The sequence below is a fragment of the Xenopus laevis genome, chromosome 9_10L (assembly GCF_017654675.1).
Source record: "Xenopus laevis strain J_2021 chromosome 9_10L, Xenopus_laevis_v10.1, whole genome shotgun sequence".
In the NCBI taxonomy this organism is placed as follows: Eukaryota; Metazoa; Chordata; class Amphibia; order Anura; family Pipidae; genus Xenopus; species Xenopus laevis.
In genome coordinates this window covers 63,447,043-63,461,245 of record NC_054387.1, presented here as the reverse complement: position 1 = coordinate 63,461,245, position 14,203 = coordinate 63,447,043, and the positions used below count along the sequence as shown (strand labels likewise).

Sequence of the window (14,203 nt, the reverse complement as noted above, 5' to 3'; positions counted from 1 at the left end):
CCTTATATCTCATAAATTCCAACATTTCCCCTTAAAGAGGAACTTCATAACTGTTAATGATAGTGGAGAACTGTCATGCTTAAACTGACTTGTGAATAAATGTGGCCTGGCTGGGGGTTTGGTTCATAAGATTATGTCGTAGGCCTGTATAGAGACATAGCATAAAATGATGCAAGCCCCTGTAGTTAGCACAGTTCAGCTGGAACAGTCCTCAATGTTTGCTTATAGTCTATTTGTATGGTGTGCACATAGACACAATATGGAACTAGGCCACCATACTGTATATATTCCCTTATGCTAAGCACAGTTCAGCAACTCACCCCTCTTTGTAACGAGAGATAACATAAATGTATTGTATAATACTGTACTAAGCACTATTTTGCAGACATTTTATGGTATAATGACCTCTTAAAACAATTTGCCCAGGGCCAGACAGTATCTGAAATTGTTATACACTAAGGAGGACCCTTAGCATGGTTGGATCTGAAATTGCATGAACCAGTGCTCTACACTGTTCGTCTGAGCATACATATATGGTGTCATGTTCCCATGAAGGAAATGAGAACAATAAGATATAAATATCTCATGTGCAAGTCTACTTCTCTTTACACACAGGTGCAGTGATTCTGCAATGCCAATGGCTCTGGGATCTCTTATCATCAATACAAGACACCTTTATGGGCAAATCAAACTTGCAAGGCATTTGTCAGATGTAAATTATGTTTAGTCCAACCCCTCTGTGACATAAATGTACCTTTGCCATTTATTATGCTCATATTTTTTTTTGATGTGCATGATAATATTGCTTAGTACTTGCACAGAGCAAAACGTTCTTCTCAAACAAGTTGCTCACCAAGCCATTGAATGTTGCTTACAGTGGCCTCAAAGCAGGCACTTGAAATTCCTGGCTTGGAGACAAGCTTTGGTTGCATAAATACCATGTGACCTGCCAAACAAAGTCTCCAGTAGCCTGTTGGACCACATTGGGGCTAACAATAGCTATTACAGCCCATACCTGGCACCCCCAGGAACATTTTGCATATTTATGTTGTTCTGCAACTTTAAATTTACTTTATTTACATTTGAATGTGGCTCATGGGTAAAAAAAGGTTGGGTGAATTCACTAGCAGCAGAAATAGCATCACCCAGTGGTTAAAACACTTTATTAGGTATCAGGTACACTGCTCCCTTAACAATTGTACTGTCTATTACCCTGATGACTGTCCTGTTCTGTACCTAGATGAGGTCACCCAAGGAAGTGATAATGTAGCTTCCTATGTTCATGGTACACTGTGTCTTGCTTTCTAATCTAACTATAATCTATGGAAGACAAAATTCTGCTTATTAATGACACCAATTTCTCTTAAAATAAATAAATATAAATATTCTTGGTATTACAAAGACACAAGACTTAGAAGGGGAAAGTATATATTTGGGTTCACACATAGCCCCCTATACTGTTTATAATGGGAGTAATATCTGAATAAAATGTGACTTCATCTCCTCAGACTCTCTTGCTCTGTCCCATTTTCTTTTTCCAGTATGTGGTGGTAAAACCTGATCAGAAGGAGGTGCTAAAGGGCATGTTCTTTCCTTACTGCTCTGGCTGTGGGTCTCCTGAACTTCTCCAGGCCGTGGGAATCATTGGCGCCATCATTATGCCACATAACATATACTTGCACTCTTCCCTTGTCAAGGTAATGCCTTGTTGTGAAAGTGAGGTTATGACTGTCCCCAACAGGTCCGGACTGAGAATTAAAATAGGCCCTGGCATTTGAAATACACAGAGGCCCAATCAGCCCACAGAGAGGCCCAAACAACCCCCACCAGCCCACTAAATACTGACTTTCTATGGCACCTTATAGCAGCCCCTCTGGCATTTCCCAGAACCCACAGATTGCCAGTCCGGGCCTGGTCCCCAAAATATCAGATTCTGCAGCTGATAGAGGAATGGTCATACCACAAGTGCCAGTATTCCTTTTCTTTCAGTCTCCTCATTCCTATCCCTCTGGCATATGGCCTATTGGAATTTGGGAGAGTATGGTGCCACTTCCCCATTGTCTGAGATGGTTGTCTGAGATGGGGAGCTTCCTATTGAAACAAATGGGGAGTGACTATCATGAGGGACTGTGGCTTGGACCATGCTCAGTTGCCCTGAGAGGACCGTGGTAGTGATAAGAAACTAGAAAGTGGCATTATCCTTATTCCTCCATCCATTTGCTGTAACCTCTCATGGGAGGGATTTTTTTCTGACAGTGATGGCTTGTTTACATACATATAACATGTATGTTACTTAACATATAACAGAATGTTAAGTAATTGGACAGGGCCTGTTACCAGTTGTTTATGTGAGGTGATCCACTTATCTAGGCAGGTTTTTTACCTACACTGAATTAATTACAGTATTTAGTACTTTGAGTATATGGCCAGATATTATCCCTTTACTGATGGCAATGGAAACTCTGTAATTTCAGGAATAGTTTAGGATCCTATGAGAGGGTTATTTGGGCAAATGAATGTTATGCTATATCAAATTCAGGTTTTGTAGGGGGTGCATATATAAGCCCCTGCCCCTTAATAAAGTTCCCCCCATTGGACTTTCATTGTGGTGGAGATTTTAATTCCCCTGACAGGTTGCTCTTGGGGCAGTAATGGTGTCCTTTCTCTTCAGTCTCGAATGGTAGATCGCAAACAGAAGCATGAAGTGAGTGAAGCCAATATGTACTACATGATCGAGTCATCCATCGCTCTCTTTGTCTCCTTCGTCATCAACCTCTTTGTCATGGCTGTTTTTGCAGAGGCGTTTTACAATAAAACCAACCAGGATGCAGTGAGTAACAGAGATGTCACATTCATAACGTGTCCAAGTACAGCCCAATCACGTGCCTTGCTCCTTTCTGTTACTGTAAAATAAGAGATATAAAATCTTGAAAAATAATCTGTGTTCCATAACTGTTATTCTTGTAAAAGGGTTTATCTCTCTCCTAGTATGAGCAACAACGTGTGAAACAATTGTTTACATGGAATGTCCCTTTACTATTTCCATTCAATATATTATATAAATGAGATGAATTAGGCCAATGCATTCAATTGCAATCATTAAACAATCATGAAACCCCAAAATAAGGGTGGTGTGTGAGGGGGGAATACAATAACAAATTGTAATTAACAAAAGTACCTCAAATAAACACACTCAGTAATGTATGGTTCAAAAAGAATTCATTAACTTTTATTCCTCATTGCAGAAAATCCATTATAAGGTAAATTCCACTTACCGTTAAACTTGTAAATGTAAGATCTTTGCATACAGTAGTATAAAGGTAACTACTAGACTTTCTCTTAGTTTAAAGCCCAAATCACATAGGAGCAACAGTGTCAGATGGTTGTATGGCCATGTTCAGTGCTCCTCCACCAGCTAAAAAACCCATCCTAAGGAAAAATGAACTAGTTATATACAGTGCTAACAACAAACAGTATATATTTATATATGATGTATATCTTTCAGTTTGACGTTTGCCAGAACAGCAGCAGCCCACATGCTGAAGTGTTCCCAGCCAATAACGAATCCTTGTCCGTTGACATATACAAAGGGGTGAGTAATATGTTTATTTTTAAGCATTATTTACAAAAAACACACTATTATTCCTATATTATTTCTAAGGTACACTCATGCAAAAAATAAACATTGTTTTTTAAATTAAGGGCAATGGTACACTAGGAGATTAGTCACCCGCTATAAATCATATACAGATCACCATTTGTAACAAGTTACTGGTAAATGCTACCTGCTGATTGATTGCTATAGGTTACGGCACCTAGGCAAATGGCAATTGTTTAATGTGGCCAATGATTAACTAAGTGAGCACCAGCAGGTGCAGGGTGCAAAGGGCATCTGGGCAGAAATGCCTTATGTCTGCCAGAACTATGATTTGCACCTCTCACCAGATGAGATATAGAGCTCAGATATGCCCCAGATGTGATTGCTTGCAAAATAAGCATAAGCGGCGAGATTTTGTGTCCCATTATGCTCTTGCATTTGCATCCAGGGTATTAATTAATGACCCCTCTTGTGTCTCTTTGATGAGCATATTGCAACCCCCTAGATAGTTAGTGGGACACAATACACAAAAACATTTTATGATCCTAAATCCACACTGAAACAATTACTTCAGATTGTTTGGTTTTACAGATTTGTATATTAATGTATTAATATATATATACTTAACTTAGGTTTCTTGCTTGAATGTCTGCTGCTGTCAGTTTTAGAATGTTGCAGATTTATCATGTAGGCGTGCCTTTCTGGCATTGTTCATTCATAGTCCATTTGCTCCATAAAAACATTTAATACCGTTTTTATGGTTTTATAGAGTTTTATAGCGTTAATATACAGGCATTGTCCGGCACAGAATTGTGGAGGCTGTGGATCAACATATCATGAGGACAGCTGATATTTTATAAACAGTGTTAGGGTTTCCTTATTTGCTCACATTGTGTCTCTGTGTAGGGTGTCATACTGGGATGTTTCTTTGGCCCTGCTGCTCTCTACATCTGGGCTGTGGGAATCCTGGCAGCAGGTCAAAGCTCTACCATGACGGGGACCTACGCTGGGCAGTTTGTGATGGAGGTAAATACTACAAGTGCTTGTTTATGCAATATGCACTGCATAGGAACAATGGCCATCATGTCTCTCTTATGCTTCACTCTGCATTTTTCAGAAGATTTGTTCCTCTATAAGGCTTGTGGCTCCCTAGTAACCTATGCGGTAAAGCTTTTGCCCCTAATATATTTAAGGAAATGATGCAACATAGCAAACTGTATAAGGAGTGTGCTAAAATCTGTACACACATATACAAATAAAACGTGCCACACTCAATAGGGGTGCCTTTGACAGATGTTGCCACAAAAATATTGAGAAAACCAAAACTTTTTATTTAACTGTTGTGCAATAATCCACATTTAGGCACATCAAATCCTTTGGCCATGAGAAAACACAGATGCATACGTATCCAGACAGGTTCAGTTGTACATTCTGAGATTCCCAGTTAGTCACAAGTACATACTCAGCCCTTCTTGCTCTTGCTTGAGCTAATTTTTTACCGTAGCCCTCCAGTTCCTTCTTTCAGGGAGATGCTCAGTTGCACACAGGGAAGAACCTATTCTAAACCTGATAGATCCAGACTGGCATCTCACATCACCCTCTTTACAGTTCTACCACTGGCCAAAGCTAGTCTCCCTTATTTTATTCATTACACCAAAATAAAATTTTAACAGTTCTCTACCCCTTTATATTCGCTCAAGCTTACCTTGCAATGTCCACTTCAGTGGTGTCTCACCACATAAACAACAGGGACTGCAAAGAAATACTACTTTTGACATTCAGTAATTATTTCTATTACATTCACAGAGCATTTCCATTATTCTCAAATAGTCCTAAAACTCGTTTATAAATTTATAATAAAAATTTCCAACAAAATAACCTTTTTATAGCTACAATAAAGCATTCTGTTAATTCACAATAGTAGCCCCTTTTTAGCAAAATAAACAACAGGCACTGTTATTTACACAGTAGACCAGTGATGCCCAACCAGTTGCTAGTGAGCAGCATGTTGCTTGGATGTTGCTCCCAGTGGTTTAAAGCAGGTGCTTGTTTTTGAATTCCTGGCTTGGAGAGTTTCGGTTGCATAAAAACCAGGTGTACTGCCAAACAGAGCCTCCTGTAGGCTGCAAGTCCACATGGGGGCTGCCAAATGGCCAATCACAGCACTTATTTTGCACCACCCAAGAATATTATTCATGCTTATGTTGCTGCCAAACTCATTTTACATCTGAATGTTGCACATGGCTAGTGATCAGTCCCGTCTCGTCGAGAAATTTTCGAAAAGGCGAAAAAATTGTGAAACGCATTGAAGTCAAACAAGTGTCAAAATTATTTTGACAATTTGTATATGCGCGACTCTTTTGTACAAATGCATTAAAGTCAATGGGCGTCTGAATAATTTTGATGTGCGACAATTTTGATGAAATGAAATTTTTTCACCGGAAATTCACCGCGAATCCATGGGGTCCAAATTATATCTTTCTAATTCCATTTAATCTCCACAGCACCAAGAATCCACTCTGGGGCATATGCCATATGCAATCCCACGCAAAGGACATCTTTACATCAACTAAGGAGCATGCATGGTAAAGGCGTCTGTTACATCTTCATGTGAAGCAGCGCTCTGTTGCAGTCTGGTTGCCAGATGGTCCAATAAGTCAGTGTGTGGAACATGTCCCTTCTGTTTGTAAAATGGAACCAGGGCCTTGTGCAATGTGTGCAGATGGCCTGCATACCTTTTAGGGCCCATCCCAGTTCAACTTCACATCCACCTAGGATTGTCACCTTTTCTGGAAAAAAATACTGGCCTTCCTATATATTTATCTTTTTTCCCTATTAATAACATTGGGATCAAACATAATTTTTACTGGCCGGGCCGGTGGCAACCCTACATCCACCACATACAAGAACAACATAAATAACCCCAAAATCCACAACCTTTAAGGCAAACAAACTGGTCCAGCAGTGTTGGACTGGGACACCAGGGGCCCACCAAAAAATCTTTGACCAAGGGCCCACCAAAAAATCATCACCATGAGTACTATTTTTTTCTTCTCCTCATTCACCTTCTATTCTCCTAGTCTCTTTTCTTTAAATACTATGAAGTATTTATTCCATCTATTTAGCTTCTTTGTTCTCATAGAAATAGGGAATGACCATGAAATAGGCCCAATGTTTTCAAGCAGGAGGGCCCACCGGGAGTTTTCCTGGTATCCCGGTAGACCAGTCCGACACTGTTGGTCCAGACAAACCTCTGACCAGTGTTAAAAGTTGATGTTGGATCAAATGGTGTGAAGCAACTTCCATTGGATAATACCAAGACCTATAGCACAGAAGTCAGAACTAGCAAACAAAAGGGCACATATGTCCTCCTTCAGTGGCTTTTATCCTTAAACACCTTCTCTTTATAACCCCTTTACAATCCCTTTTACATTCTTCTTCCTGGCTTGCATCCTCTATAGATTATTCTTTTTTGGTTTGTATTAGCTAAAATGCAGGGTTTTACACTTAGCCATAAGGGATATAGAGAAAAGGGATAAATGTCATCATCTCTTTATATTCAGTATGCAACAATACAATTATTTAAATAACTTAAATAATATGCAGATACACCTCCTGATATAATTGATAAATAATAAGCTTGATAAACGTAGTTTATTGACTACACTGGGTTATAGTCTTTTTGTAACTTCAGTGTCAGTAATCAGACTTGTATAAATGCTGTATATTGGTCCATAAACTCAGGTAAGCAACAGCAGCCCAGAGCATGTGCTGTGAATCAGCAGGAAAAAAGATGACGAGCTACTGGGGCATTTTTGGTTTGGATTTTCAGTGTTAATTGGCTGTGGTTCCCTTGGTAAATTTTGGGCTAGTAAAGAAGATCAAATTAGAATATGTAATACCTTTCTGCAAAAGGGTTTATGAGCAAAAAAATGTGTGTTTTTCAGGGGACCAGAAAAAAAGGTGCAAAATCCAGGAAAATGTAAGATCAGGGAAATCAGTTGTGCATGATATATTGCTGAGACTACAAACAAACAGTATAAAATGAGGGAAAACTTAAAATCAGGGAATGTAAAATGGAGGTTTTACTGTATGCAATTAGAGCAACCATACAGAATAAAATTATCCATAATTTGAGATTGTCTTGAAAATATTTGTGCAAACTTTTATTTTACACTCCATGGACATGCAGTCGCTCCAGTAATTGTAGTTTTTGGTTAGAAAGCTCCATCTGGTGGTGAATACAGAAATGTATGAAGTTCCTTAATTTATGGGAATTGGAATTGATTTTATTTTGCAGCAGTGCTTAAAATGTTGCGTTAAACACCTCTAAAATAGAAGGGAAGGGGTAATATATTATTTATCATGGGCTACATTGATTATACTTGTTTAGACAACGCTAAAGGGTTAGTTTGCGACTGCAAGTGAAAAATAGACGCAAACAAACTAACATCCAAATACAATCTTACTGCATAGTTGCATTGAGCACCAATGCATATGCCATGCTGGCTGTTAATGAATTGTGTGCAAGTGTGCCTAATCATGGTGGGGAGACCTAGAGATACCGCCACCTTGGATGTGGAGATAATTCCAGGGTTTTCACAACAGATTGTGCCAGCTAGGGGCCAGCGAATCAAATGTTAATGCCATTGTTGATGCTGAAAGTGAGGCAATCACCAATCTGAAAATGCTAGTCAGGCTTGCAACTGAATCATGTGCAATAGCATTCATTTTTACCGCTTCAGCAACTGCAATGAAGCAACAGCAGAGAGTAGTCTGTAAGGTATACACTACCTGTCCAGTCAAAGGGACTATAAAGTACATAGGTGTTAGGATGGCACACCAGGCAATAATCTTAAGAAAAAGGTGGGTGCTCACTGCAAGGAGCTATCTAATAGCCTCCATACTCAATATAAATAATTTCAAAAAGCAGGGCACGCCTTAGAAAAAAGTCAAATTTATTCATAGCACTTACAAAAAGAACCCAATGCATTTTGACCCCTTCAACTAGAGGTCTTTGTCAGGGGCCAAAAAAAGTGCAGGCTAGGGACTATATAGAACTGCCCAAAGAAACACAGTACACAGGCTCAGCTTGTCACTTATAGTCGCAATGTGTTATTATGGGATGCACACTTGTGTGGTGCCTTTGTGGCTTTATTGAATGTGTTATGTGGTTAGCTAGTAAGATCAACTATTTCATTCTCTTTTATCTGCTGAAGAGCGTACTTTGCTTGAATTTATCTGAATGGTATATTTGTTATCAGTAACAGCCGGAGCTTTAGCTCATTGCTTAATGGAACAATAAATACTTAGTGTAACCATTAATCACAGAAAGACCATTAACTGAAACCTTCATTGGCTACAAATCTGGACATTCCTTGCCTTGTCACGCAGGCTGGATTTTCTGTTTCAAGGTACAATCTGTCATTTAGTTTGTTCCTTTTAAAGTGCTTTATGTGACCAATAGATTGAGCTCCATCTCTTTTTAGGCCAGAAACAGTAAAGTTCTGCATGGAAATGTTCTCGATAGTGATTAGTACCTCCCAACTGTACTGTTTTTTCGTTGTACAGTCCTGATTTTGACAGCTCAACGCACAGTCCCGGATTTTTACTGAAATGTTCTGACTTTCTCTTTGATCTCCTGCACTGAACAGCCAGTAAAAGATACAAAGTTTCTGAAATGTAATTAAGTAAGAGGTTTTTGGCAGATAGCCCAGAATATTCAGCAGGTGTACTTAGATACATTTGTAACAATGTAAGATAAGCAAAGAAACAATTGCAACAATTTAAGATAAGCAAGTGTCTTGGGGAAACTGTGTTCAAACTTTCCATAACCTGCCAGATTTTGTAAAATGGATGTGGTATTTAGAGGGTGTGGCCATCAAATGAAATTGCCATTCTTAGCTTGGCAGATGTTTTTATCCCTCTTTCTATTTTCCAAATGTTGGGAGGTATGGTTTTGTCAGTTCAGTAACTTTGTGCAGTAAGGGTTTATTATTTCAAACAAATGCAAATGAGTTCACATTAATAAAGGGTTTACTATTACTTTAAGAGTATGCTTCTTGTATTTTCCAGGGCTTCCTCAATCTCAAGTGGTCACGGTTCTACAGAGTCCTTTTCACCAGATCCTGTGCCATTATCCCAACTGTGTTTGTGGCTGCATTTAAGGATGTGGAACATCTGACAGGCTTGAATGACTTACTCAATGTCCTGCAGAGCATTTTGGTAGGAAGAATACAGCAATGTCCTAATGACCATTATGTGAAACTACCATAGGGTCTTGTCCTGATAATGGCATTTGTTTTCCAGCTTCCCTTTGCCTTGCTACCGGTACTCACCTTTACCAGCATGCGTCCACTGATGTGCGACTTTGTCAATGGCATGTGAGTTTCTATAATAGTAGACTTAAAACCTACTACCTGCTTTGTCTGTCTCTCCCTCAATATTCTAATTACCGAAAGACCTCATTCATCACACATAAAGTGCAAATTCTAATTCTCATACTGCCCAGCTACCAGAACTGTGGCATACAAAGCAAGTTATGCAAACAATTTTTTAGGCCATGCCCACTTTTTGACCACGTCCCTTCACCTCACCTGCTCACATAGATATCACTCTATATATTTCTCTACAGAAATATAATGTACACGTAGAAGTATAAATGCAGTGCCAGCATTACATTTAAAATATATATAAAGCTGTATAATTAAAGTTCTTTGCAAATTATACATGAAACCCAAATTCTGTTTTTATTAAAGGACCCATACCTGTTATAAATGTATTTAATAATCTGAGCTGTCAATCATATATTGCCTGCCCTGCCGCTATGCCTCAGGCATAGAGGTGGGGCAGTCAATTTCTTCCACTTTCCATTAACACTTCCTAGATGTCACTGCTCTCCTCACTTCCCCCCTTCCAGCTCACGGCCTATATAACTATGTAGCCTTTGTATGGGCAGGGGCAAAAGGTCTCCCCTTTCTGGCACATACACAAGATTTTGGGGTGATGCAAAACTTGCCTAAATAAAAGTGCCTGTCTGCTTTCTGTGATTGCAAATTTAAATCTAAATTAAATAATTTATAAACCAACATCACAAAAAAAGGATTTGGAATATTTATTAGGGCTCTTACTCACTGGCGTTCTGACATGCGCTCCCATGCGTTCCGTTTTTTGGCGTTCAGCCGCAGGGGAGCGCAGGAATAGACGCATGTCATTATTTCAAATGGGGCTGTACTCACTCAGGCGCGTGTAGGCGCCGAACGCAGGAAAAATGCAGCATGTTGCGTCTCAACCTGCGTTCGGCGCCTACACGCGCCTGAGTGAGTACAGCCCCATTTGAAATAATGACATGCATCTATTCCTGTGCTCCCCTGTGGCTGAACGCCAAAAAACGGAACGCAGGGGAGCGCAGGTCAGAACGCCAGTGAGTAAGAGCCCTTAGGGTGACAGGTCACCTTTAAAGCCACACAACACACAGCAGTAAATATGGGGAAGAACCTGAATACAACTGAACTGAAAAAAGTGTTTGGAAATGAACAACCCCTTTAATAAAAATGAATAATAATACTAAAATTGTAACCTCACAACACAAAATTTTTGCGGCTGCTGGGGTCAGTGATCCCCATTTGAAAGCTGGAATGAGTCGGGGGGGGGGAAACGGTTGCTTAGAATTGACCATTCTATAATACACTACAAGTTTGTTTGTTTGTTTGTTCACCATCCAACACTTTTTTTAGTTCAGTTGGTTTCAGATCAGAAATAAAAATAAGGGGGCAAATTTACTAAAGGGCGAAGTGGCTAACGCTGACGTAATTTCGCCGATTTACTAACGGTCGCTGGCATAATTTCTCTAGCGGAGGAGATAGACTCTGGTGCAACTTCACACCCTAACAGCAGGCGAATTTTCGCTGTGGCGAAAGAGCGTTACTACGCAAATTCACTAAGTTTTAAATTTTACTGACTGTTACCTCTATCGCCAGACTTGCCTTCGCCACCTCAGACCAGGCAAAGTGCAATGGAGTAGATAGGACTTACTTGAAATTTTGTTGAAAAATTTTCCCAAAAAACACTGGAGTCTTTTCTTTTTTTCAGGGTGATAGGCTGCAAAAGATTGTGATTTTTTTAGGGTACCTGGCTTCCCCCCTACATTTCCTAACATATGGCACATAAACTATACACTGAGCACATGTGTTGGGCATTATAACAACTCTATTTTATTTTATTAAGGTTCCCTGGGCTTGTGTAGTGTAATGTATTTACTGCAACATATACGTCCATTGAAATTTAACTTTCCGCCATATGCAAATTAGCCAACGCTAGCGCAACTTCGCTTTGCTTGCCGAATTAACGCTAGCGCAACTTTGCAACCATTCAGCGCCGGCAACAAAACTTCGCAACTTAGTGAATTTGAGTTGCCTGAGCGATGTTTCGCCTGGCTAAGTATGGCGATGGCCGTGAAGCCGTCGATGGTGAATTTTCACCGGTTAGTGAATTTGCTTCAAAGACTTTTTCCAATTATGTTCCATTTGTTATTTGTTACTATTTTTTACAAAAGTTTAATGTCCCTGTCTCTGGTGTTTCAGTCTGGCAGCTCAGTAGTTCAGGTGCAGATTCTAAACGGTTTTGCAACATAGTTGATTCATTTCTCAGCAGCATCTCTGGATTATTAGCAACTATTGTATCAAGTCTAACAGCTGCCTTTAATGAAATCCAGAGATTCTGCTCAGCAGGGACAAAGATACAAAATGTATCAACTAAATGTATCAATTCAGAACAGTTAACAGAGTCGTCGACCCCCCCCTCGAGTTGCTTTAGAAGGTGAAAAATTACACTTTACACTACATTATTATAAAACAGTCACACATTGAAAATAGAAAGTAATTGTAAAAAGTCTTTATTTCTGGTGAACTGTCAGAAACCAACTGAATTAAAAAAGTGTTGGAGGGTGAATGGATGAACCACCCCTTTAATGCCCCCAAACACAAATGCGTATATACTCAGTGCTCACTTCATGTTTAAGGCCTAGCAGTATAAATACAGTGCCAACTTCACATTTAGAACAGTATATATGCATCTCCATCAATAGACTTGTATTTTACAGGTGGGTAACTAAGCTGTTACAGTAGGTAATCAGACAGAGATGTTTCCTAGTGACAAGTTCTTGAAATGGAGCCTGTCCCCAGAAATCAGAACGTTCTTAAATACTCATGTAAAAAGGATGAAAAGCCTTTTTTGTAATACCAACAGATTCATATTTATGTCCTTTTTATGTTTTTTTTTTCTTGCAGTATTGGGAAAATCGTCGCTATTCTTCTCATTGCACTGATCATGGCCATAAACCTGTACTTTGTGTGTGTGTACATTCCCATGTTGGACAGCATTCCCTTGTATGTCCTTGCAGGGGTTCTTCTGTTCTTTTATGCCATATTCAATTTGTACCTGGTAAGGCTTCGCTCCCCTTATCTACTGGCCTTCTTGCTGGGAAGGGGTATCAGTTCTGGTGACTAGAGCAGTCAAAAGTAATTGTGATTTATATATATATATATATATATATATATATATATATATATATATATATATATATATATATATATATATATATATATATATATACATATAAGCTAGAGAGACTTCATTATGGGTAGTTTGCCATATAAGGGTGGTGGCAGATGGAGAGATTAGTCGCCCAGAGATAAATCTTCTCTACTGCAGGCAACTAAATGCCCTGAAATGCCTTCCCGAAAGCAAGAATGCGAATCGCTGGCAGGATGGCATATGTATTGTTTTGCGTATCGTATACGTATCGTTTCCTTGTGAGGCACCTTTGAGTGACTTTAGAAAACAAATCGATTCTTATGCTGGCAATTTGCATTATTGCCGGTAGGAAGGCATTTGGGGAGATTAGTCACCCGCAGTAGAGAAGAATTGTCGCTGGGTGACTAATCACCCCATCTGCCACCACCCTAAGAGCTTCAACTATGCAATGTTTCAGAAAAATACCAGGCGATAAGTTCAGTCCTGACTTCCACAAACAACAATATGCTTTTTACTACATGTATAGCTGTTGTGAACTACAATGCTAGCATTCAATGGGAAACCGTTTTAGTTAGCAGAGTGCATATATTTAACATAGCACAGGGTGTAGTAGAAAGTCTAACCTTTCTCTTTTGCTGCTAATTTCTAGCTCTGGACGTGTTGCCTGGCACATGGGGCAGAGTTTTTATCCCGGGGGAGACACCGGCAATTCTCCTATGAAGTTCCAGAAGATTTAAAATCGGAGATTTGCAATAATTCAGCAGAAGTAAATTGAGTTACTAGCAAGCTCTGTATATCAGCAGGGTGTGGGCCATTAATGTGTATAATACCCATGGGGACTCCTTGGTCTTGATTGCAACTGACTTATCCTCAATGAATTTTTGGAGATTTCATTACCCCGATAATGGAACAAGGATACAGTATTAGCCTAAATGACTGTCAGAATAAATAAAGTGACTGACTGAAACAGAACCAGCAAAACTGAACCAATCAAAGGGTGCAACTGGGACCTGCTAAAAGCAGACATTTAATTTGGAGCCAAAATGCAGTTATAAAGCTGTTTCATACCTC

General features: G+C 39.4%; 1 protein-coding gene across 1 annotated transcript in view; it reads left to right on the top strand.

Moving 5' to 3' along the window:
• slc11a1.L (solute carrier family 11 member 1 L homeolog) overlaps positions 1-14,203 on the top strand; it is a 26,417-nt gene extending 12,214 nt beyond the window's left edge. The window contains 8 exon segments of the mRNA NM_001094539.1: positions 1,542-1,697; positions 2,672-2,830; positions 3,506-3,592; positions 4,505-4,624; positions 9,674-9,823; positions 9,908-9,981; positions 12,886-13,039; positions 13,782-14,203. Coding sequence (NP_001088008.1) covers positions 1,542-1,697; positions 2,672-2,830; positions 3,506-3,592; positions 4,505-4,624; positions 9,674-9,823; positions 9,908-9,981; positions 12,886-13,039; positions 13,782-13,907 — 1,026 coding nt within the window. The 3' untranslated portion in view covers positions 13,908-14,203.